Raw genomic sequence first — 26,194 nt, 5'->3', positions numbered from 1 at the left:
TCACTCTGTCTCTGTTATTACTGAATGGATTTGATTCAAACTTAAAATAGTTGTTCAACATCATCACCCACACCATATGACTCAAGGTGCATAACTCTGGCACCAATTTTTCATTAATTATTCCCCCTTTTTACTTAGAATTTTAGGTTAAAGTTTTGATGCACTTTCACTCTGTCTCTGTTGTTACTGAATGGATTTGATTCAAACTTAAAATAGTTGTTCAGCATTATCACCCACACCATATGACACAAGGTGCATAACTCTGGCACCAATATTTAATTAATTATGCCCCTTTTTGCTTAGGATATACTTATATAGTGTTTTGATACATTTTATCTTTACCTCTCTTATTACTTTAAGTTGATATTTTTGACATAGACTCAGGCTATTGTGCAATATCTTCATCCACAATTGGAGTCATTAAACACTCCAGTGACAGCTCTAGTTTCCTCAGATGTGCCCAGTTTCACTATTCAGCATCGAAATAGTCGAGCGCGCTGTCTCCTGTGACAGCTCTTGTCATAAACCTTGTTAGGTTTCGTCTCCGTCCGGCATCAGTCGTCCATCGTCCCGCAACATTTGCCTTGTGAACACTCTAGAGGCCACAGTTGTGACCCAATCTTTATGAAACTTGGTCAGAATGTTTGTCTTGATGATCTCTAGGTCAAGTTCGAAACTGCTTCATGCGAGGTATAAAACTAGGTTAGTAGGTCAGATCAAAAGAAAAGCTTATGAGCACTCTAGAGACCACGGTTGTGACTCAATCTTTATGAATCTTAATCAGAATGTTTGTCTTGATGATCTCTAGGGCAAGTTTGAATCTGGGTCATGTGGGGTCAAAAAACTAGGTCACACATTAAAATCAAAAGAAAAGCTTGTGAACACTGTAGAGGCCACAGTTGTTACCCAGTCTTTATGAAACTTGGTCAGAATATTTGTCTTGATGGTCTCTAGGTCAGGGTTTAAAGTGGGTCATGTGGGGTGAAAAAACTAGGTCACTAGACCAGATAAAACGAAAATCTTGTAAACAGACTACAGACCACAATTTAAGTTTGAAACTCATGAGAATTAGTCAGAATGTTTGTCTTTGTGATCTCTAGGTCAAGTTTGAATCTGGGTCATGTGGGGTCAAAAACTATGCCACTCAGTCAAATCAAAGGAAAAGCTTATGAACACTCTAGAGGCCACACTTGTGAACCTATCTTTATGAAACTTGGTCAGAATGTTTGTCTTGATGATCTCTAGGTCAGTTTTGAAACTGGGTCATGTGGGGTCAAAAACTAGGTCAGTACGCCAGATCAGAGGAATAGCTTTTGAAACTTCCAGAGGCCACAGTTGTGACTCAGTCTTTATGAAACTTGGTCGGAATGTTTGCCTTGATGATCTCTAGGTTTAGGTTGAATCTGGGTCATGTGAGTCAAAAACTAGGTCATCTGGTCAAATCAAAGGAAACGCTTGTGAAAACTGTAGAGGCCACACTTGTGACTGAATGTTTATGAAACATAGGTAGAATGTTTGTCTTGTTGATCTCTAGGTCAGGTTCGAAACTGGATAATGTGGGTTCAAAAACTAGGTCTCTAGGCCAGATCAAAGGAAAATCTTATTAACACTCTAGATACCACAATTTTGGTTTGAACCTCATGAGAATTAGTCAGAATGTTTGTCTTGATGATCTCTATGTCAGGTTTGAATCTAGATCATGTGGGGTCAAAAACAAGGTCACCCTGTCAAATTAAAGGAAAAGCTTGTGAACACTCTAGAGGCCACAGTTGTCACCAATCTTTATGAATCTTGGTCAGAATGTCTGTCTTTATGATATGTAAGTCAAGTTCTAAACTAGGTCATGTGGAATAAAAAACTAGGTCAGTAGGTCAGATCAAAGGAAAATCTTGTTAACACTCAAGAGACCACAATTTAAGATTGAAACTTATGAGAATTGGTCAGATTGTTTGTCTTGATGACCTCTAGATCAAGTTCGAATCTGGGTCAAAAACACACCAGAGACCACAATTCAAGTTTGAACCTCATGAGAATTAGTCAGAATGTTTGTATTTGTGATCTCTAGGTCAAGTTTGAATATTGGTCAGTGTGGTGTCTAAAACTAAGCCATCTGTTCAGATAAAAGGAAAAACTTGTTAACACTCTATAGGCCACAGTTGTGACTATCTATTATGAAACTTGGTCAGAATGTTTGTCTTGATGATCTCTAGATCAAGTTCGAAACTGGGTCATGTGGGATTAAAAACTTGGTCAGTAGGCCAGATCAACTCTGGTGAGCGATATATCGCTATATATAGGGCCAACATGGCCCTCTTGTCTTTTTAGCTCACCTGTCACAAAGTGACAAGGTGAGTTTTTGTGATCGCGCGGTGTCCCTCGTCCGTGCGTCCATAAACTTTTGCTTGTCCCCACTCTAGAGGTCACATTTTTCATGGGATCTTTATGAAAGTTGGTCAGAATGTTCACTTTGATGATATCTAGGTCAAGTTCGAAACTGGGTCACGTGCGGTCCAAAACTAGGTCAGTAGGTCTAAAAATAGAGAAACCTTGTGACTTCTCTAGAGGCCATATTTTTCAATGGATCTTCATGAAAATTGGTCAGAATGTTCACCTTGATGATATCTAGGTCAGCTTCGAAACTGGGTCACATGCTTTCAAAAACTAGGTCATTAGGTCAAATAATAGAAAAACCTTGTGACCTCACTAGAGGCATTATTTATCATGGAATCTGTATGAAAGTTGGTCTAAATGTTCACCTTGATGATATCTAGATCAAGTTTGAAACTTGGTCAACTGCGATCAAAAACTAGGTCAGTAGGTCTAAAAATAGAAAAACCTTGTGACCTCTCTAGAGTCCATACTTTTCAATGGATCTTCATGAAAATTGGTCAGAATGTTCACTTTGATGATATCTAGGTCAGTTTCGAAACTGGGTCACAAGCCATCAAAAACTAGGTCAGTAGGTCAAATAATAGAAAAACCTTGTGACATCTGTAGAGGTGATATTTTTCATGGGAACTGTATGAAAGTTGGTCTGAATATTCATCTTGATGATATCTAGGTCAAGTTCGAAACTGGGTCAACTGCGGTCCAAAACTAGGTCAGTAGGTCTAAAAATAAAGAAAAACTTGTGACCTCCCTAGAGGCCATATCTTTCAATGGATCTTCATGAAAACTGGTCAGAATGTTCACCTTGATGATATCTAGATCTAGTTTGAAACTGGGTCAACTCAACTACGGTCAAAAACTAGGTCAGTAGGTCTGCGTCGTCCGTGTGTCCTTGCGTAAACTTTTGCTTGTGACCACTCTACAGGTCACATTTTTCATGGGATCTTTATGAAAGTTGGGCAGAATGTTCATCTTGATGATATCTAGGTCAAGTTCGAAACTGGGTCATGTGCGATCCAAAACTAGGTCAGTAGGATTAAAAGTAGAAAATCCTTGTGACCTCCCTAGAGGCCATATTTTTCAATGGATCTTCATGAAAATTGGTCAGAATGTTCACCTTGATGACATCTAGATCAGGTTTGAAACTGGGTCATGTGCGGTCAAAAACTAGGTCAGTAGGTCTAAAAATAGTGAAAATACTTGGTGGTTTTCAATGAAACTGAGCCCAATGAACTGGGTTGCTTGTGGACAGGTGAGAGATTCAGGACCAACATGGTCCTCTTGTTTAATTAGTTGTTAGTGCTTACAGCTGGTATTTGAAGAGTATTTTGGACTGGTTTATTAAGAATACTCCTTTTTGTTATCTGTCTGCCATTAATCGGACTATATGAGGTTTTCATTCAAACATGACTGTTGTTGAAGATGGTACATTAATCCTTATATATAGACATATTCATGCAAGTGTTTTATTGTGAGAGTTAATCAAGTCAAGTCAAGTCAAGTCAAGTAAATTTTATTTACAAAGTCATGGTACAAGAACAATATAACATAAGCTCTTAAGAGCTTTTAAAACCAACTTAAAGGCATCTGATACCTGTACCTGTACATAAGATAAGAAACATAATAGAATAGAAGCATAAATGCTTAAGCCAGAAATTAGTTTTTCAAGAATAAATGCATAGAAATTTACTGTGTTTTCAGTAAGTACAGAAGATGCATTAATTGGAGAGTATCTAGAGAAGACGGAACTTAGCCATATATGTGAGAGAACACGAGGTCTTGATACTGAACCAGATTGGAATTGGTGAGACATGAGTTCTAGTGTTCCTATTATTACATAAAGAACTGTTTCTCTTATGTAGAAAGGAAAAAGAACAGATATGATTTGAAAAGACTTTGTCATAGAGTGAAAGACATTTTCTTTGTTCAAATAGGTGTAATTTCAGTGTATTCTTTTTGGCCAGTTTTGGGTCAAAATTTGGTTCTATTCCCTTCCCAAATAAGAATAGAATTATTCCCAAGTATCATAAAAGCATTATTTTTTGATTCTGGAATAAACACTTGTAATGAAATATATTTAATTAAGTAGTGGCCAGAATTGTAAACAGGATGTAAGTTTCTATGAACATAAGCATTATTGAATCATTCAGAGCAATTATTTGGTATGTTGAATGCCAATCAATCTGCCAAAAGTTGCTTATTCATCATTTTTCCTGTCTTATCTTAATCTGTTTGGAGAAAAACATTGTTTAGAAGACTCAAAACAGGATAATGTTTATTTAAATTACATTGTTTAGGTTGGAAAAAGCAAGCTTATAATCTGTTGTTGTTTTTACATTAAATAAATCATGACATTGTGCTTTAATAGATGAAAAGTTATGCTGTGCTTTGGGTAACACACTCCTCTAAAACATATTACATTAACTTGTATTTCTGGTATTGATAACAAGCCTCAGGGTAACTGGTATGAATACACATTTGATAAGTTATTACTGTATCAAACAGTCAAAAAATCGTTTTTCTGGCAAAACAGTGTGAATTACCTTTCATATTGAAAATGATTACTGAATTCAGTCAAAATTACAAATATAATTAACAAGTCTGTAGTTTTGTAGTTTTTTCCCCTGTAAACTATGCCCTCTTTGTGCCCCACCCCCATGAGTGGTTGAGGCATATAGATTTGGTCTTGTCCGTCCATCCATCCGAAGTTCGTGACGCACCTAGCTCAAAAAGTATTTAATATAAATTGATGAAACCTTGCATGAGTCTTTATCATGATATGAACTTGCACACCTCCTATTTTTGTCTGGCTCTGCCCCCTATTTCCAGAGTTATGGCCCCTGAAATAGTCAAAAATGTACATTTTCACCTTGTGACAGTCCTGGCTCAAAAAATATTTGATATAGATTCATGAAACCTTGCATGAGTCATAATCATGATATGAACTTGCGCACCATATTTTTATGCCCCCGAAGGGAGGCATATTAGTTTTCAACAGTTACTGTCCATCCGTTAGTTCGTTCTTCACAACGTTTACTTTTTGCATGAAGGCATTTTACTCGCGAACCACTGCACCCAGGACCTTCAAACTTCACATGCTGATAGCACTTATTGAGTACACCACCCGTACTGACTTTGGGGTCACCAGGTCAAAGGTCAAGGTCACAGGGGCCAACGTTAACGTTTTGCATGAAGGCACTTTACTCGCGAACCACTGTACCCAGGACCTTCAAACTTCACATGCTGATAGTACTTATTGAGTACACCATTCCTACTGACTTTGGGCTCACCAGGTCAAAGGTCAAGGTCACAGGGGCCAACGTTAACTTTTTGCATGAAGGCACTTTACTCGCGAACCACTGCACCCAGGACCTTCAAACTTCACATGCTGATAGTATTTATTGAGTACACCACACCTACTGACTTTGGGCTCACCAGGTCAAAGGTCAAGGTCAAAGGTCAAGGTGCTGTGGGGGCATTTGTCACCATTAGTGACAGCTCTTGTTCATCTGGCTCTGCCCCCTATTTTCTGTCCCTGAAATAGTCAAAAATACACATTTTCACCTTGTGACGTGCCTAGCTCAAAAAGTATTTAATATAAATTGATTAAACCTTGCATGAGTCTTTAGCACGATATGAACTTGGGCACCTTCTATTTTTCATCTGGGTCCGCCCCCTATTTCCAGAGTTATGGCCCCTTAAATAGTCAAAAATGCACATTTTCACCTTGTGACACGCCTAACTAAAAAGTATTTCATATAGATTGATTAAACCATGCATGAGTGTTTATCATGATATGAATTTGGGCACCTCCTATTTTTTGTCTGCCTCTGCCCCATATTTCCAGAGTTATTGCCCCTGAAATAGTCAAAAATGCTCATTTTCACCTTTTGACGCACCTAGCTCAAAAAGTGTATGATATAAATGGATGAAAACTTGCATGAGTCTTTATCATGATATAAACTTGTCCACCTTTTATTTTTTGTCTGGCTCCACCCTCTATTTTTAAAGTTATGGCCCCTGAAATAGTAAAACTTTTTCACCTAATACTGTGCCTAGCTCAAAAAGTATTTGATGTAAATTCATGAAACCTTGCTTGAATCTTTATCATGATTTGACCTTGCACACTTGGCATTCTTCTTGAGAGTTTTAGTGCTTATTACAGAGTTACGGCCCTTGAAATGGCCAAAATAGTGGATTTTATGTTTGTGATGCTCATAGCTCAAAATGTATATGGCCAAGAATAATGAATCCGCTTCATAACATGTTTGTTGAGGCTATACCCCATTAAGACTGCAAACATTTGAATTATTGCCACTTATTTTTGACAAATATACCAGTGGTGGCACACCCTATGTCCTACAGACACATTCTAGTTTATATTTGACTAAAAAATATATAAACTTTTCTTTGGTCCATAAGGTGTTAGGTTTGTAGGGGTTCCACTGTACTTGCAAATAGGCTTGTTTTTTAACACACATTTTCATTTGTCAAAACAATAAACCTGTTGTGATAACAGACATAATTCTTCTGCTGAATACATTTTAGTCTTGTACTATTTACTTCCCTTTGACCAATGTTACAGTTGCTAATAATATTTAGAACAATCTGACCGCAATACAACATGAAGAGTAAGATTATGTGACTTTATTGCTCTGTGAATATTTTGCCAATGAAATTTTTTTGCTCTGAATATTTTTTTCCTTTTAGGTATGACGAGCTGTCACCAGGAGAAATGCAGCGACTTTCTTTTGTCCGACTTTTTTATCATAAACCAAAATTTGCAAGTATGTATCAGATTTTGTTAGAAATCAGTAGTGTTCTGCCAAAACATCTTCTTATATGCCTTTTAATAGATTTCTCTCAAAGCAGTTTGGCCATTCTGTATTGTACATCTGTAATCATTTAACTTATTTCAACTTTGGTTTCGGGGCCTCCGTGGCCGAGTGGTTAAGGTTGCTGACTTCAAATCATTTGCCCCTCATCGATGTGGGTTCGAGCCTCACTCGGGGCGTTGAATTCTTCATGTGAGGAAGCTATCCAGCTGGCGGTGGTTCTACCCAGGTGCCCGCTCGTGATGAAATAATGCACGGAGGGGCATCTTGGGTCTTCCTCCACCATTAAAGCTGGAAAGTCGCCATATGACCTATCATGTGTCGGCGCGACGTTAAATCCAAAAAAAAAAAATAAATAAATAAATCAACTTTGGTTTCATGCAAACATATACAACAGTTTTTATAAATCCAGTGTTGCAAAATAGTTTGGAAAGTTTCTTTAAAATTTCACTTGTAAGAATAAGCATCAGTGGATTGGAAGACACGTGAGATGATTGTTATCTTTAAGATAGTGGTATGTTAATGTAACTTATGTGGGGCCTGTATGGCTAAGTTGTTAAGGTCAATGACTTCAAATCAAATGCTGTGGATGTGGATTCAAGTCTTGCTTGGAGCATAGAATTCTTCATGACTGAGGAAGCCATACTGCTGGCTTATGAAAAGTCGGTGATTCTACCAAGGTGCCCGCCCTTGATGAAATAATGCCCAGAGAGGCATCTGGCATCTTCCTCCACCATCAAAAGCTGTAAAGTCACCATATGACCTATCATTGTGTCGGCCTGACCTTAAACCCAACAAAAACAAAACAAAATGTAATGTATGTGCTGTTTGATTAATTGTTATGTATCTGTGGTAATGGTGACCAATAAAATTACTTCCTTATAATGACCATAAAATGGTAATACAAATCTTTGAATGGAAAAATTCACAGTTAAGGTTCTTTATGTTAGTTAATAGCTGAAATTCTGTTAATGTATGAGTACCTTTTACCACCTCCAACTTCTGGTTCCTTAATGTTACAAAGAGAGCAGAGTAATTAATGGCATTTCATCCGAACTGAAAATGCATTAGAATACTGCTGATGTGTTGATAATAATGAAACATTGGAGGCGTAAATTTTGATCTGGGATAGTTAAGGTAATTGTTTCAAGGAAATAACATAGCCAAGTTGGTTGTAACAAATTATTGAGATAAAAGTGCTGTTCACTATTTTTTGTTGACCTCCTTAAAACAACTGCGGAATTGTGATAATAGATAACATTTGAAATTGTGAATTAAGAGCAATTTGACATTTAAACATGTTCTAGCTATCTTCAGTCGCATTTTATTTCAAAGACTTTATGGAGCTGTTTATTTGGTAAAGGAGGTGACACTGATAAAACTGTAAGGAATTGATCTGAAGGGAAGATATACTGGGATGTGTGGGCAAATAATTCTTGTTTACTAGGCTGTTTTATGGCTCGCTGTCTAAAATAGATATATTGATACACATTTATTTCTGTTCGTTCTGTCTTATCTGTTTACTAACTAATCATTTCATTCACAGTTCTTTTTTGTCCTGGATTTAAGACAAAGAAAAACTATGAATTGATGAATATATATATGTACAGAACTGCGCTAATTCATTCGATAATGTCATGGTCAGGTTGTTGTTTTATCTCATAAAGTATTGTAAACAGATTTCTGATAGTAAGTACATTGCAGAGTCAAGGCTATACATTTCAAACCAAAAGTAAAAAAAAAATTAAACCTGAAGGGGCAAATGCTGTTGAACGTTCGGCAGTAATGTGATATCTAATGTATTTAATCTTCATTTTGATTTTCCCTCTTTAACTTATGGTCAACCAGTGTATTTCATCTTTAACTTGTTGGCATTTTAGTGAATTGCAACTATTAACTTATAAACATCCAGTGTAATTCATCCTTTTTATAGATGCGGGAGGCATATAGTGATTGTCCTGTCCGTCCGTTGGTTCGTCAGTCCGTACGAGGTTAACCAAATGGGACCCTTTCGTCTAGCATCAATACCCCTTACTAGAATGACTTGATACTAATGCAGATGTAACCTGTCACCAGTCCTCATCCTCAGACATCACCTGACCTCAGTTTGACCTTGACCTTGACCTCATTTTGGACTTAGGTTGCTTTATATGGGCCATCTCTTGGTTAACCAAATGGGACCGTTTCGTCTAGCATCAATACCCCTTACAAGAATGAATTGATACTAATACAGATGTAAACTGTGACCATTCCTCATCTTCAAACATCACCTGACCTCAGTTTGACATTGACCTTGTTTTGGACTCAGTTGCAAAATCTGTCGACAAGGATGCCACTTGGGGCATCAAGTGTTTATTGAACACAGCTTCTTGTTCCCTTTAACTTGTGGTCATCCAGCGTATTTCATCTTAAATTTTATGATCATTTTTGTGTAATTCAACTTTGTCCTCTTTAAATTGTGGTTAAAAATGCAGGAACACATGCATTTACTGCTAGCTCTTGTGTATTTCAAGGGTACTTGAAAATGACCTTAAAACAAAGCAAGGTATAGAAATGAAATATTTTTCAAAAATATATATATGAGCCGTGCCATGAGAAAACCAACATAGTGGGTGTGCGACCAGCATGGATCCAGACCAGCCTGCGCATCCGCGCAGTCTGGTCAGGCTCCATGCTGTTCGCTTTCAAAGCATATTGCAATTAGAGAAACCATTAACGAACAGCATGGATCCTGACCAGACTGCGCAGATGCGCAGCCTGGTCTGGATTCATGCTGGCCGCACACCCACTATGTTGATTTTCTCGTGGCACGGCTCATATACGATTTTATATATTTCAGTATTAGATGAAGCTACTAGTCAGATTGGTATTGACGCAGAGCGAGCCATGTATAATCTCTGCGATGAACTTGGTATAACAGTGCTCAGTGTTGGACACAGGGACAGCCTTCTCCAGTATCATCAGTTTGAACTCCATTTTACTGGTAGTGGAGATTGTAGTATTAAACCTATCCAACATCATGGTGCATCGCATATAGATAGATAACTGTAAACAAAGGGACTTAGACATGACAAATAGTTGGTTTCAATATCTGGTATTTTCCTACAGCAACACAAAAGTATAATGTTTTAATTTATTTAGTGACAAATGGTTTTTGCTCAAATGTCTCCCTTTGATGAGAGGAAAGTTATAGATCATTCATCAGAAACACTTGATCATTCTTGATGTTTTGGTACTGACAGTTTTAGAATTTTGCAGATTTATTGCAATATGATTATAAAAAAAACACCATTTAGCAATATGTGACTCAAACTCAGTTTAAATACTCAAATATTATAATGTTAAACACACGTGTGTTCTCATAATGGCCCTGTAATAGCTCCAATGTCTGTCACACTGGTTGGAGACTGAATGCCATGGGCCAATATGAAAGATTGAGGATCTGTATCAGGGCAACTTACATCAGGGTTCTTATTGACATTTGAGCCGTGCCATGAGAAAATCAACATAGTGGTCAGGATCCATGCTGTTCGCTTTCGAAGCCTATTGCAATCAGAGAAACTGTTAGTGAACAGCATGGATCGTGAACAGACTGCGCGGATGCGCAGACTGGTCTGGATCCATGCTGGTCGCAAAGCCACTATGTTGGTTTTCCCATGGCGCGGCTCATTTTAATTACATGATCATTATTAAATCAAGAACATGACAATTATATGATTTCAATTTCCTGAAAATAATTATACACCCAAGTACATAGTGGATAAATGATATATTAGGTGTCTCATTGATCCATCCATTAGTTCATCAAGGATTTTTTCTGTTCCTTCTATTCTAAATTGCTGGAAGGATAGTCATAGGAATAACATCATTTGTTAACCTCGTTTAGACATGCACAGGCTATAACTATGATTACTAGGTCAAGGTCACAATGAGGTCAAATGTGAAACAGCTTTATTTTATGTATTTTATCCCTGTTAAGTTCTGGGAAGGATTTTCATGAAACTTGTATAAATTAGTTACTTTCTTAGAATGATTTGCAGTGCACATGACCCGGGTTATTGGGTCAAGAGCTAGTGGTAAAATGTCAGATAGCTTTATTTTGTTCTGTTTCATATTCTCAAAACTGCTGGAATAACTTCCGTAAGTGCAAAGCCCTGGAGGTGGTGCCTAGTGGTATTTCTCACCATTGATAAATTCTGATTACTCAGCATAGTGTTACAATTTTGAAGTGGTGCTTTAAAATCACATTCTAGAAGAAATGAAACGCTGCATTAGCTACAAGCATTGTAGATAATCTTGTTTTACCTTAATCAGTATAGACCTGACAAGTTATGTATGTACTATGAAAATATTTCCTTGTGCTGACATGACTATACAATAAAGTCAGCATATTTGTAATTGTATATGAAATAGTGGTTTTAAAAACAGTTTTTAAAACAAACATTTTTAGTCCATACATGAACTTGTGTTTATTCAATTAATTTTTTTGTTGTGATTGTTTTATTTTAGATTACTGTCAGTACAGTCTAACCTGTACTAACGGTCACCTCAGATCAGTGTTCAGCGGTCATTTTATGACGCCCCCGACCGATTTTCCTCTATTTTATTACTTCATTCAGCGGCCACCTCCCGTCCGTGCCCAGCGGCCACCGAAATTGCCTCCCGACCGCTGTATTTGACCCCTTTTAGCGGCCATGTTTCTTCCAAAACCAATAATTGTCTGTCTTATGACTCCAAGAGTTTATGATGTACTTTATTAATGAATATGTTATGTATTTGATACATGGATTATATGTTTTGGAACAGGGTCGTGTTCAAAGCCAATAGCAACAAACGTCAAACGTTTATTGTTTGTCAATTATTTTTCTCTGAACAAAATATTTTAAATTGAGTACAGCCGACTTAGTTCCCTATGTCTCAATATTTCTGACATACAATATTTAGAATTAATTGTTCTTGAAGGTAATTTTGCCAACATTCCATCTTTGAAAAGAAGAACACTTAATTGTTGCACAATATCTATAAGATAATCAAGTTTATTTGTGTACAAACAATATTATGTGTTAAGTTTGAAACACTACACACTAATAAATGTGTGAGTAACCACAACATGAATATGTATTGGCTCTAAAAAGTTGTAAATGAAAGTCTTTTCAACAAATAGCTTCTTCTAAATACGACATTTGTGTTATTTTCTTCCTGCAGCATGTCTTAAAGACAGGCAATCATTCTGTTTATTTGGATGGCCTAAATGCTGTGTTGATGCATTACATTGTCTCTCAATATTAGACTCAGTGTTGTTTTGTTGCAATGAACAATGTCATTGTTACATGTATATAGCTCAAAAACATTTTGACATGCAGTACAAAATATTTAAAGGCACTGGCCTCCAGATTGTAAAACAAAAACAAAATTAATGCTATATTTCTTAAGAATGCATTGAAACTTGATTACAGTTAAGTACCGTTACCTTGATATTCAAGGGACTGCAAAAATTGCATCGGCTTATCCGAAGTTCGGCGTAATGGTATCGTCTATCTAGGACTACATTTTGTATCTTTGTAGGATGTCTTCTTTTCTTGATTTGGCATTTTTAAGGTAGTTAAGAAACAAAAACTAGTTTTCTAATGTTTATAACATAATATGACCGAACTTCAGTTCTGAAGAAAGATCATTTTTAGCCCAAATCCGGAGGTCAGTGCCTCTAAAACAGTATGATTTGATTCACTCCATACTAGAATGTAGAATTGAGATGAGAAGTACAAGACTTAGTGTCCCTTTCGGCACATATTAAGTACTTATTCATAGGAGAAATAGCTTATAACACGTACAGCATTGGTTCACAGAAATAAAGGCATTAGTGGTGTTATTAATTTCTATATATATTTAAGTTCCTAAAACTGCCTATTGTTAGTAGCTATCTGTTTTGAAGTTGTTTACAGTTAGAATTGACATGTATCAATACTGCTTTATATATATGTGTTGAGAACTTGTTCAAATTTAGAACAACCTAGTTACATTACTGCCTTCTAATGTATCGAAATGTAATTTACTATTCAATGTATAGATTATTAGGCAGGATTTACAGATATATGAATTAAAGAAAAAGTAATTTGTTTCCATACCAATTTTTCAGTTTTTAGCTCGACTATTAAAAAAATAGTAGAGCTATTGGACTCGCCCGGCATCAGCGTCCGCGTCCCGATTTGGTTAAGTTTTTGTATGTAAGCTGGTATCCCAGTAACCACTTGTGGTAATGGATTGAAACTTCACAAACATATTCCCTGTGATAAACTGATTTATATTGCATAGGTTCCATAACTCTACTTTGCATTTTTACAAAATTATGCCCCTTTTTCAACTTAGCTGTTTATTGGTTAAGTTTTTATATGTAAGGTAGTATCTCAGTACCCACTAATGGGAATGGATTGAAACTTCACACACTTGTTCACTGTCATGAGCTGATTTTTTTTGGCACTGTGCAGGTTCCGTAACCCTGTTTTGCATTTGTACAAAATTATGCCCCTTTTACGACTTTTGTATTCATTCAATTTACAAGGCTGTTGAATAGTCGAGCGTTGCTGTCTTTTGACAGCTGTTGTGTATTAATGATTTTGCTCTTGTCACCAACAATGTTGATTTTTTTTTAAATCAAAGATCAAACTAAGAAAGTGTGTGTCAACAGCTTCCTGATTCAGCATTAATTCATCCCTGAAAAAAAAAACAAATGTTAAAATCAAAAATGATAATGAGACACAAGTGTGTGAACGTCTCAGTTTAACCAATCGAATTACTGGAATTAATAGATATCAGAATTATTAGCACAACATACCATTTATGACAAGGATTAAATGAATAACTGTCACTGTCATAACCTTATAAAACAAGCTAACCAATAATTCAACTGCATCTTTGATAATTAGATTACCTTTTTTCTGGGCATTTATATTACAGTATTAATATTCTGTAAATGACAATTTGAAGATGACAGGAAATTTTTTAAATGATGAGAAATCCACATGAATGTTATTACTTTTAATAGGTAATGTTAGTATTAGTTATATGTTGTGTTTGGTGTTTCATGATGCATGTTGTGTATTAGAGGTTTTTCAGATGATGTTAAGTGTTTTATTTTAGATGAACTTTTGGGATTTATTTGTAATAATTAAAAATTGTATTTGAAAATTAAAATTATGTAATTACGTCATGGCTCCTGTTATTTTTAGACTTAGACATTTGAAACGCTCTTAGTTTTCTTTGAAGAATCAGTTTAGTGGACTTTGCTAGTTGCATCTTTCCACGATACTAAAGTAATCCGCCCGCTAAGCTCAATAGTGAGAGTGCAGATCTAGGATCGCGGGGTTGTGACTGGAACAACTGACACGGGGACTGGAAAGCGACATTTATCTTATCTTATGCTGTCATCCAATCGAAGCATATGTCGTAGGTTATTCTGCTATTAGACCTTTTTAACGTAAACGTAATTATGAAACGGAATACTAAATCCGTAAAATTTTAGGCTAATTTGTGGTCTATGGGAGACAATTTTATCCAATAGTAATGCAATAGTATCTCCCTTAGACCTTTATTTGCAAATAACATTTACAGATTCAGTAATCCGTTTCCGATTTACGTTTACGTTAGAAATGTCTATTACTCACACACTTACGCCTTACAGTTTAACTCGTACTTTCAGTGAAAATCTGGGAAAGCATTTGTTGAATTTTTTGTTGCAAACAAAAGTTCTGCCATGAAATTATTGCCTGCATCTGTTTTTAAATGGAAAATATCTACATTAATGTTACTTTTCGCCCTGTGAAAATGGCTAAATCTAGGCTTGTCTTACCCAGAGAGAAAGATGTCGTTTTTTACATGATATTTGCCTTGTTGATTCAGAGTATTTAGAACAATAAAATTAGGACATATTTTAATGAAAAAAAGCAAGTCGAAACTGTAAACTGTTGCCTGAAAATATTTGTTTAAGATATTGCTTTGTTCTTCACCATTTAAATGCGTGTTAAATCTAGATGATTTTCTGCAGTTGTATCTAAAAGTTCGGAATACTAAATGTAACTTCGTTGTCGGCCTTTAAAAAAAAATATTGTTATTTTCGTTTAAATACGTTGTATTTTTCACACATCAGTTTTAAGATTAAATTATTAAACTAATTTTTGGAGTTTAAACAACAATTTCGTTTGAAACATTCTCTGCGTTCAAGAAGAATGTTTGTTTCTTGTATGTAGAAATCTGACATAAACAATAATTATAATTATGGCTCTACAAGATTAAGAAAAAGTGTCAGCTTTCTGGGTTTTTCCATTTTATTTATTCAAATCCAACAAAAATCGGTCCTTTGATAAAGGTTTGAAGTTACGTGGTAAAATATTTCTTCAGGGAAGTGAGCTCGAGTTAATTCATAATAATTAAGCATAACACCACATGCAGCCGCATGCTGTTTTTCCTTCGGAATCCCTTTAGATCAATCTCTAATCATCTAATTATCGCCACTTAACATGTGACTGGTAAACCCTTTGAACAAGTGCTACAGCTCCATGATTAACATGAGGTAATATGCTAATTACACGCTAATCGATAGTGGCGAAAACAAAATATCGATCGCTAACGACTGGTCGATGTTTACAGGTATGGACGACAGCATAATACAGATAAATGTATTGATTTATACGGAGTTTCTACTCCTCGTATTAGACCTTCCTGGTTGTGAGTTCGATTCCCGGTTGGGCCGTATGTTCTCCATGACTATTTGATAAAAGACGTTTTGTCTGAAATCATTCATCCTCCACCTGTCGTTGGTAGTTACTTGCAAACAGGTTTGTACTGGTGCAGAATCCAGGAACACTGGTTAGGTTAACTGCCCGCCGTTACATAACTGAAATACTGTTGAAAACCGGCGCTAAACCCAAAACAAACTATATTAAATCCCAATTACAAACAAAATCCTAGTTCATATTATCTTCAAAAATTGAACTACTTAAATTTATATCCCAAGGAAATAGCTGTTTTTGCAAAATCCACCAAATCTCACTCCTACAAAATAATTTGACAGTAAAAGTGAAGCTTTTGGAATCATAGAAAATAGAGTATACATACAGTATTTGAATACCCATAAACAAATAAAAGTACAATGAACAACATCTATTCACCCCTGACACTAACTGTTTACTTGTGCATAATCTTCAATTACAGTTTTATGCATTTTACAATGTACTGGATTTAACTGACCTCGAGGATTTGGATCTGCTCATCAAATGTTATTTTTCTTATGTAAGGCATAAATTCCAATTAATGTCGGCTCTGTTGCTGGCATGACTTGCTGCAGCAAATATCAAATAGGGATCACCCCTGTCCCGTTCATGAATTCTGGGACATGGATTTCAGTATAATCCCAGATGATATGTACGCATTGAAAGTTACTTGTAAAGAAATGTTTCTGTTAAGATTACCTTCAACATGAAAAGAAAACCCGTAAAATTCAAAGACAAGGAGTATAGACAAACAAATCAACTCTCTTTTTATCTAGCTTGCAAACGCATCCAATATAATGTTGGTAAAATAATACAGTATCGAGATAATTTCATTTTACAGACAATGTCTGAGGGAAAATTATAGGAAAAGTATTCCTTTAATAATAGAAATGACTTTTCGCAATGGTCACTGTTACGGGAGCGTGACCGGATAAACTCATGGAGGTAATATTACCTCCATGATAAACTACACTCGAAATTTTATTGTACTGCCAGAGTATAGTTCTTAATCAGCTGCTTTTTAATCATATGTAGCAGCATGTCATATTTCGAGCCAAATAATATTGCAATACGAGAGGCAACATTCAACCACAGGATATTTAGATATGAATTGTTAAATGCCATTCGCTTGCATTATCTGTATCTATAATCCCGTAGTTCTTACTCTTACGGCGTTCTGACCGACATCAGATTATCCTTTGACGGTTTTTCGTCGTTGGCCCAATGACTTCATGTTTACAGGGTTGATATCCGCCTGGGATTTAGTTTTGTATTTTACGTAGCCAGATTACAGTTATGACCACTGACTTTGTCAAAACTATGCATAAAGGTCCCAAACGTTAGTGTCACACATGTCTCAAATCGTTTTTGATTTTTAATGAAACCATTTAGAAATGTTATTTATAGTTGTACACTTCATGTTTTGTTTTGGTTTTCACTCAACAACCCTCGATTTCATCAAAGCTATGCATTGCCAAAGCGTTTAAGTCCTATATATGTTAAATAGTATTTGACCTAGATTCATGAAACTATGAAGAAATGTTTTTCGCCATGTGTTGTATACATTTGTTGTACTTTGGATTTACCAAATCCACATTACTTTTCTTATGCATATTAACGTACTTAATTCAATTAACAAACTTAAGTATTTTCGTGAAATTGGGGCCAGAGCCTAAGATGTCAAGGTCACTCTTATTTCACGTCTCTTATTTTTGTATGAAAGAAACTTAATATAAACCCAGTCTGCTATTATTCTTTTTGGTTGCATTCTTTGGTTTCAAAGGATCTTTTTACAGATTTTATTGGTACAAGCAGTTAGAAGACGATGAATTGAACGTAAGACCTTGACTTTGTTTTGTATATTAGTTTAAATAAATAAGAATAAAACAAATTTATCATTTTAAAAATAAAATGTTTTGAAGGATTTTCTTTTTCAAACAGATGTATTTTAGGAATCACCTTTTCCATGCTTATTAATAATCTACGCAGATTTCCTCTGCTTTGAGTAAAACTTTGATAAGCTGAAAAGTATTTAATATCCATATGCACCTTCAAATATAACTTTAAGGGCGAAGAACTTCGTGACACAGACCCATAAACACGAACTTTTAGCAGCTAAACTCTGAAGTACAATGAATTGCTTCCTACCCTGATTACATGGTATAATACACTCTTAAGAAAGAGTTGGAATAAGAATGCAATGTAAAGGAGGTTAATGATACAGCTTTTGCCTTAGGTCTAAAACAATTCTTTGTTTCCGGTAACATGCTCAAAAAAATTGGGTAGGTAGGTTGGAAATTTTTTTTTTTGATTTTTTTTATGAAGGGAGACTTTTTGGAAAATATTTTTGTGTCAAAAAATGAATGTAAATAAGAGGGTAATGCCTTCAGAGCATCAGTAAGTTGATTTTTAACATCACTGGACATGTTTAAAGCATAAAAAGTGCAGTTTCGCAACTTTTTGTTAAAAAGTTGAAAAAAATATTCTCCAAGGCCATAAAAACATTTAGGGTATGTCGGGATACCGGAAACAAACATTTTTTTTACGCCTTACTGCTGACAGAAGGAAAATTGAATACACGACTGAATATTGTAGATACAAAAATATTTAACTGATAGAATATAAACGAAACGGTTGATGAAGCAAAATTTGCAGGAAAATGTTTAGAACACTGTAGACCTGAGTATTCAATCAAACCGAGCCTGCACCATTTTCGTTTTTGTCGTGTTGAGCGACCTGTGAAATTTCCACTTTTCGCTATATTGTTGTAATTTTACAGAGATTTATTTTCTTTTCCTTAGAGTATTTCATTGCAGAAAATGTCTGTTACTTTCTGCAGACTGCTGGGGTTAGCTAGGGTCAGTGTGTATTTCAGCATGCAGCTCAATGAATCTCTAGGGTCTAGGCTACCTAGCTGACGGGGCTAATGCTATAATTTATGAGATAGCATTCCATATTTGGGAGATAACTTTCAATATTTTGTAGCAGGTATAAACGATATTGTTTTCATGTTTTCGGGGTGGATTAGAGATTATCGAGGTTAAGAAGTTGCAAATACCGGTATGTGAGAGGAAGATAACTTATCGTTTGGAAATAATTGCTGTACATATTCGTTATCAAATGGCTTTAGTTTAGTATATATTAAACGATGGGATTAGGAATTTGACACGTTTTAAAGAGACTGGTGATGTGATCACCTTGTGGACTTCTAAATTTCTGGCGAGGGAAAAACTGGACTTAAAATTTGCTAGTGTTGTGGACTGTAGATATCAAAGTTGGACTTAGGACTCTTATGCAGTTTCTGTAAATCAAGAATACCTTAAATTGTTACCTTGATAAATGACAGTGTTCTGACAGATATACCATATTAGAGGATTTGCCATGAGGGATGTGCTACGTGCCTAAGGAAGCATAAAGCCTGGTCAGACTTCGAACAGTTTGATGATGTTGTTCCCCTTTTTGAAAAAGGACATTGTTCACTTGTCTAAGAACTTGGGAGAAGTCATCGAGTGCCTGGATCTCCAGAATCAAATTTCAAGGGAGTGAACTTTGGATTTGTTTCTTCTGGTGTTACAAATTGTTTTTGTAAAAGCCTGGAATTGTGGTGTGTCTTTGTGCAGTGGACTATTCAGAATCACGAAATATCGTCCCTGCGGTATATAACCGATTGCACTTACATCAGTATGCAGAAACCACTGGGCTAGCAAATGACAGCAATACCACTTCTTTTGAAAGCATGTTTTTTTGTACAAGCCAGGAATTGTGTTGTGTCTTTGTGCAATGGACTATTCAGAATCAGGAAATATCGTCGCTGCGGTGTCAACCGATTGCGCTTCCAGAAGTATTCTGAAACTTCTGGCCTATCAAATAACAGCAATTCTACTTCTCGTGAAAGCAGTTTTAATATACAGGAAGGAAAAAGCGTACACTCTGACAACGATGTTGGCTCACTTTTCGACAGTGCAGCACACCAAACATCTTCCGCGTTTGGCAGCTTGAAAAACGTCTGTGCTGTTAACTCTTCACCTGAAAGGATGGCAAAATTTCAGCAGCATAATCCCGATATATCTGCTATTTTTAAATTGCTTAAGTCTGACAACAAGAGAATATCCTGCCATGAGAAATATGTGGTTACATTGGGACTTACTAAAATTTTGGGACAGCATGATATTTAAGAGATTTGTGAAACCCAGTCATGAGGACTTCCTTCGAATAGTGTTGCTTTCGGTTCATGATCGGAATGCTGGTGCATACGTACGAGTGGACAAGTGTTATTCATGGCTGAGACAGAAATTTAGGAGGTACAAAATGAAAGACAGTGTGAAAAGTCATATCAAGACTTGTACAAAATGTGAAATACTTGGAAAAATATAGGTTTCCGGAAAGGTCCTTACTAAGTTACCAGAAAATTTAATGACGTACTATTTGAGATTCAAGTTTCTCAGAATGCGAAAACATGGATCGCAGTGATGACAGGTTAAAATTGTACCGTGGGACCTTTGTGCCATATTGGTGCGAGAGGGACAGACTTATCATTTAAAGGTCTACAGGGTCTGTTACAAATAAAGAGACAGACAAATATTTAGACAATAAAATTGTGATTTGAATGGGATTCAAAGTAAACCATTTCAGTACTAGCCCTGGGAAAACTTTTGACAAATGACTGGTCAGTTTCAGTCAACGGCTTATGGGAACAAAAGAAACTCGTGCAAACTTTGAGATGACCTTCGGTTTCTAAGCATTTTTAAGAGATTTCAGAGTGAAAGGATGTAAATTTTTGATGTGAGATTTTTCAAGAAATTATCTTGGAAATCTACGTTTTAAATTCTTTCTTGTGGATTAAATGTTCTTGGGCATTGTTGGATATAAATTATTCTGTTGGAATATAGTTCATGTGCGTATCAAAATTGAATGGAATATTGTATTACACCCAATATTTCTGTGAATTATAATGTGTTGGAATATATTTTGCATTGTTTTTGTTAATGTGTGTTCAGGAATTTGACGGGATATTGTGTACACCCAATATTCCTAGTGAATTCTACCTTAGAGTAATAATTTGTATTCACAAAATTGGATTTAAGGTGTTCTAATTATTCTGAAATTTTCCTTTCAGATATCATTTGATAACATTTAAGAAATATGAAATACTGTCCAAAATTAATGTAGAAAGTTTGAAAATTGTGAATGGTTAAATTTAAATGCTTATATGATGTTCATTTAAATAGAAAATAAAATGGCACCCGAATAAAGTTGAGAGTGATTGTGTTTAAGGTTTTTATGTCGTGTTATTGGTACTGTTTAGTTTCTCAACATGGCCATTTCGGCCTGGGTGGTTCCAAATTCTCCCGCTTTCATAGCCTTGGGTATTGTATAATCACCCCTCGGATATGGTGCCTGCTTTTTAATTTTGTCTTTTGACAGTTCCTGTGATACGCAGGCTCCATAACCTCAGATCCCCTTTCTAAATTCCAGTTTGTTTAGTTCTGCCCATTGTTTTCTCGTTTGGGGCAAACCCTTTACTTTATCTGAGGACCAAACGCCGCTCTTCATGGAATTACACGCCTCAACACGTGTATCATTGAAAGTTCCATGTTCACCGCCGTTTGAATACATCTGCGGATGTCTCTAAATTGCTTTTTGTACTTTTAACATGTGTAAATGTTGAGTTCGATCTGCTCAACCCGGGGCTAGAGGGCGTGGGCGGTAGCATGCATTTCCACTACCGTCCATGAACAGGCTCAATCAAACCGAGCCTGCAACATTTTCATTTTTGTCGTGTTGGTCGACCTGTGAAGTTTCCGCTTTTCTCTATTTTATCATCACAGCAGCATTGTTTGTGCCGTGTGGCGGCCGTAAAAAGTCTCCCCGTTTATTCGGTCAGGGCTGTTATATTTCGATCTTCTCAGATCGTTCAGCACGACTTTTATGTCGTGTTATTGGTACTGTTTAGTTTCTCAACATTACCATTTCGGCCTGGGTGGTTCCAATACTCCCGCTTTCATAGCCTTGGGTATTGTATAATCACCCCTCGGATATGGTGCCTGCTTTTAATTTTGTAATTTGACAGTTCCTGTGATACGCAGGCTCCATAACCTCAGATCCCCTTTCTAAATTCCAGTTTGTTTAGTTCTGTCTAGCCTGGAATCCGTCTGACAATTCTAACTTTTATATACCTGCAATGACAGCCTGGGAAACCGTTTTCCGACCAGCGCCACCTATATTACACCGAAACTATGGGTGTTTGGTAAAGAACGAAACTTCTGAAAGCAATATACATGGCTAAAATAGAAACGAATTCTCACGGAAAAGAAGATCAGAATCGTGGTACTTCGAAGGTTTCCGAACATTCCGGCATAGACATACCAGTTTGGCCTCCAATAGCTTTCCAGCATGTAACACTTTTAAATAATCAGTATGAACTTAATTTGCGTATAGCTATCAAGAGTTATATTATGTAGACCTGGTGATCTACGGGAAAATGCCGATTTCGGCATCTTTGCCTCGTTTCGTTTCAACAACGCAAATCTGATCACATGTTAAATTAGGCTAATATAGAATCGAAATCAGTTTGTAACATGGAACTCCTTCAGATTTCCCAGGCGTTGATAATATCGGAACTCGATGAATTCCAATTAACATAATTGCAAATCAAGTGATCTGTAATGCATAGTATTAGGTATGATTTCTTCTAACTTTTATAATACCTGCAAATTGACAGCCTGGGGAAACCTGTTTTCCGACCGCAGCGCCACCTATATTACACCCGGTAAAGTATGCTGTAAAGTCAGTGTGTATTTCAACATGTAGCTCAATATATCTCTAGGGTCTAAGCTACCTATCTGACAGGGCTAATGCTTTAGTTTATGAAATAGCTGATAGCTGTCAATATTTTGTAGCGGGTATAAAAGATGTTGTTTTCATGTTTTCGGGGCGGATAGGAGATTATCGAGATACAGAAGTTGCAAATATGTGAGAGGAAGAGAACTTATCGTTTTGAAATAATTGCTGTACATATTCGTTATAAAATGGCTTTAGTTTAGTATATATATTAAGCATCAAATCGGACTTTATAAGTTGTATTGTTTATATCTACAAGTTATTTTTACAGAATGTAAAATGTTGTTAAATTATACATCCGTGGTGTTATTATTGTATATTTCGTTATTATAATTGTATATTTTTATTCGTATTAAATGTTTTATTTTTCTTACTGTAAAAATCGTGATTGTTATTCTTTAAAATCGCTAACATTAGAATACTACGTCTATTGATATTAATACGCGACAAAATTGACGACAAATCACATAATATTTGTCGCAGTGCAGGAAAGAGATTAAATACGAAGACAGATTTTTTTCAGGTGTTTAGCTTGTCATGAAAACGTACGTGGAAGGGAGGCAACCTACAATTGATTCTACAGATAAGGGGCTCAGAGTTCAAACTTTCTCCTCTAACCGAATTACAATTAATGATACCATATTTTGGTTTTCGCATGATACAGCTCAAAGACTAACATGAACATGCTTTGGGACATATATTATTTTGGTATACAACTAATAAAGTACATTAGTTATGGGTGTAGGAAATATGAAGATATTTTTTATGTTTATAACGAGTAGATGTATGCTATGATCTTTTTAGGATAACTTGAAAGTTTCGTCACATTACTTTACTGTTCTAAATTTTATAATGCTCATGAACCAAAAAGGAAACTTATCTACTCAAGGATTTTTCAGAAGCCACAGCACCAGCGGAAACACTGTCAAGGGCACGACAAAGCAAGATATGGGACAATTATCAAACCAGTCGTTCCTAGAGTGGGTTTATGAGGTTGTTGCTATGCAGTCCCCCATCACAGTCAAAGAGGAACTGTAAAAGAGCTGAACACCAAACATGCAGTTTGTTTCAGAACAATACGGGAACAGCCGCTGGCTATATCGAGAATTTCAAGAAAAGTTCTATCCGATAACTCTTTTAAAGACAATAAATAAATAATTTTATGTAAAAACATATTGTATCTATGCTCTTGAGATACTGGAATAATAACGAGCGTGTAAAACGTTAATACAACTTTTGGATCACCCCTCTATTCCGAGAGCCTTGTTAATGCGTATTACATTGAAACGTGTCGCGTTTAGAAGATTTATTTTCTCAGAGTTTTAATAAATGAAAAGAAAATCCAAAGAACTCGAAATGAGGTAATAAAATGTGTTATATACTTATGGTGAATCACTTATATGTTGTAATGTGACAATACCTTTATGCTATTAACATCGCTATTTTAACAACAGATGATAGTTTATACACTTCAACTTGAATTAATTGAATGGTTGAATTCCAAAACAGAAGCAATAAATACGGTTTAAAAGGATATGACTTTGAAAAACCGTGTATACAGTGATCTAAAGGATTTTATTTTTATTCCCGATTCTATATGTATACATATACCTTAAAATCTAGTTTCTAACCGAGTCGATAGCTTGCCCATGACCATTATAATAATAAAACTGTTTTCTGTATCAACTGTCAATAAATTTGTACAAACGTTTAAAAGTACTTAAACTTTTTCTCCTCATAAAATATAAGAACAATGTATTAGTAGAATGTTCTGTGATGCTGTATTGTTTATCTAAATACCAAATTATATCAAAAATGAAAAACTAAAAGAAATTGCTATGGTCAACTATTTCAACAATAAATCAATAATGGATGGGTTTATTGAAAACTTATAGCAGATTTATCCTTTTATCGAAAACAAAATGTTAGCTATTGTTCTGTTTGTTATAATTTTCCTCTAATTTGTAAACAATTAACTGCATGTTTATAGATTCAACTTTTGTTATATATCAAGTGTATACAAGAAATGAACGCATCCAAACAAAATCGTGGAATCTGTTCCTGATAGGTATTATACACCTTACAATTTTGGTCACCCAATTTTTGAAATTTCGTAAAAATCACATGACACTACTGCCACTAATATGATCTGGTCCATAACAACTTAACTATGTATGCTACCATTTCCTTTCTACGACAAGTCTGTCTAGAGACATGGATGCAAATTAATGTTCATTTTAACTTTTACTTCAATGTGATTATTTTAATCAAACCTTGAAAAAAGTGATCGGAATTACAAGCACGTTCGACAATACCTGTCCCCGCTTGATTAAGACTTTATCAAGCAGTCGACGACAATATCAATATACAATTAGATGTTTTAAGCCTTTGCAGAATATTGCCTAGGGGTACTCCAAACCATTCAGTTATCATAAAAGGGCTATTAAAACTATATCGGATTTAAAACATTGTCATTACTGCATGCAGTGATGTGATTGGTAGTTTTACCACCCTCTAGAGAACTGTGTTTTATTGCTTTACCTTTTCTTAGTGTTTTCACTACTTCATTACCTTTAACAAAGAGAATTTACAATAACATTAAAATACGAGGATTGTTCAAATATGAATGTATCTAGAACGTTATCTCGCTCAATAATGCGAAAATCACGAGGAAATTAAGATTATTGGGTAGATAAACATATCAGCTTTACATTGATACCACACCCATTAAAATCCGTTCACTTTAGCTGTGTCTATCGCTCGCTAAACATTGCCTATATACTCGTGTATACTAATATAAAAATATTGGAAGGTCAGCGTACGCCGTTGAAATACGGTCCTATATTAAGAATCGTTGTATTCTTGGCATAGGGTGTAAAGACATTTTTGATGAAATATGATCTGTCTATGGGCATAATGAAATGTCTTTTTCGACAGTTATTCGTTGGTTTAAGAAATTCAAATGTGGGTTAGTTTCAACAGAAGATGCACCACATGGCCGTCGGCGGAAAACAGCAACCTCTGCCAAGATGGTTGCTAGAGTGAAAGAAATAGTTGCTACTGATGCAAGATACACCGCTAGGCAAATAGCTAGTATGGTTGGCATCTCATTAGGAGCAACTCATACAATTCTGAAACGTAATTTGAAAATGAGAAAGATCTGTGCTAGATGGATTCCCAATCTGTTGACAGATGAGCAGAAAAAGGCACGCGTGCACTGCGCAAAATTGTTGCTTAAACAGTTTCCAAATTACAATGCACGGTCTTTCGTAAATGTCGTCACTGGTGACGAGACATGGGTTCACTTTTCTGAGCCCAAACGAAAGATTCAGAACAAAATAGGGGCAACAAAGTCTGACAAAAGAC

General features: G+C 35.8%; 1 protein-coding gene across 1 annotated transcript in view; it reads left to right on the top strand.

Annotated features, from left to right (window-relative positions):
- The window catches only part of LOC123542589 (lysosomal cobalamin transporter ABCD4-like), a 34,993-nt gene extending 20,568 nt beyond the window's left edge, over window positions 1–14,425 (top strand). Inside the window, exons 9-11 of the mRNA XM_053543169.1 lie at window positions 4,090–4,192; window positions 7,099–7,175; window positions 10,063–14,425. Of these exons, the coding sequence (XP_053399144.1) occupies window positions 4,090–4,192; window positions 7,099–7,175; window positions 10,063–10,268 (386 nt within the window). The 3' untranslated portion in view covers window positions 10,269–14,425. The remainder of the gene's footprint in view (window positions 1–4,089; window positions 4,193–7,098; window positions 7,176–10,062) is intronic.
- The last annotated feature ends 11,769 nt before the right edge of the window (window positions 14,426–26,194 follow it).

Source organism: Mercenaria mercenaria, chromosome 1, assembly GCF_021730395.1.
Source record: "Mercenaria mercenaria strain notata chromosome 1, MADL_Memer_1, whole genome shotgun sequence".
In the NCBI taxonomy this organism is placed as follows: Eukaryota; Metazoa; Mollusca; class Bivalvia; order Venerida; family Veneridae; genus Mercenaria; species Mercenaria mercenaria.
The sequence above is the reverse complement of the archived record's forward strand: the minus strand, read 5'-3'. Positions and strand labels throughout refer to the sequence as shown.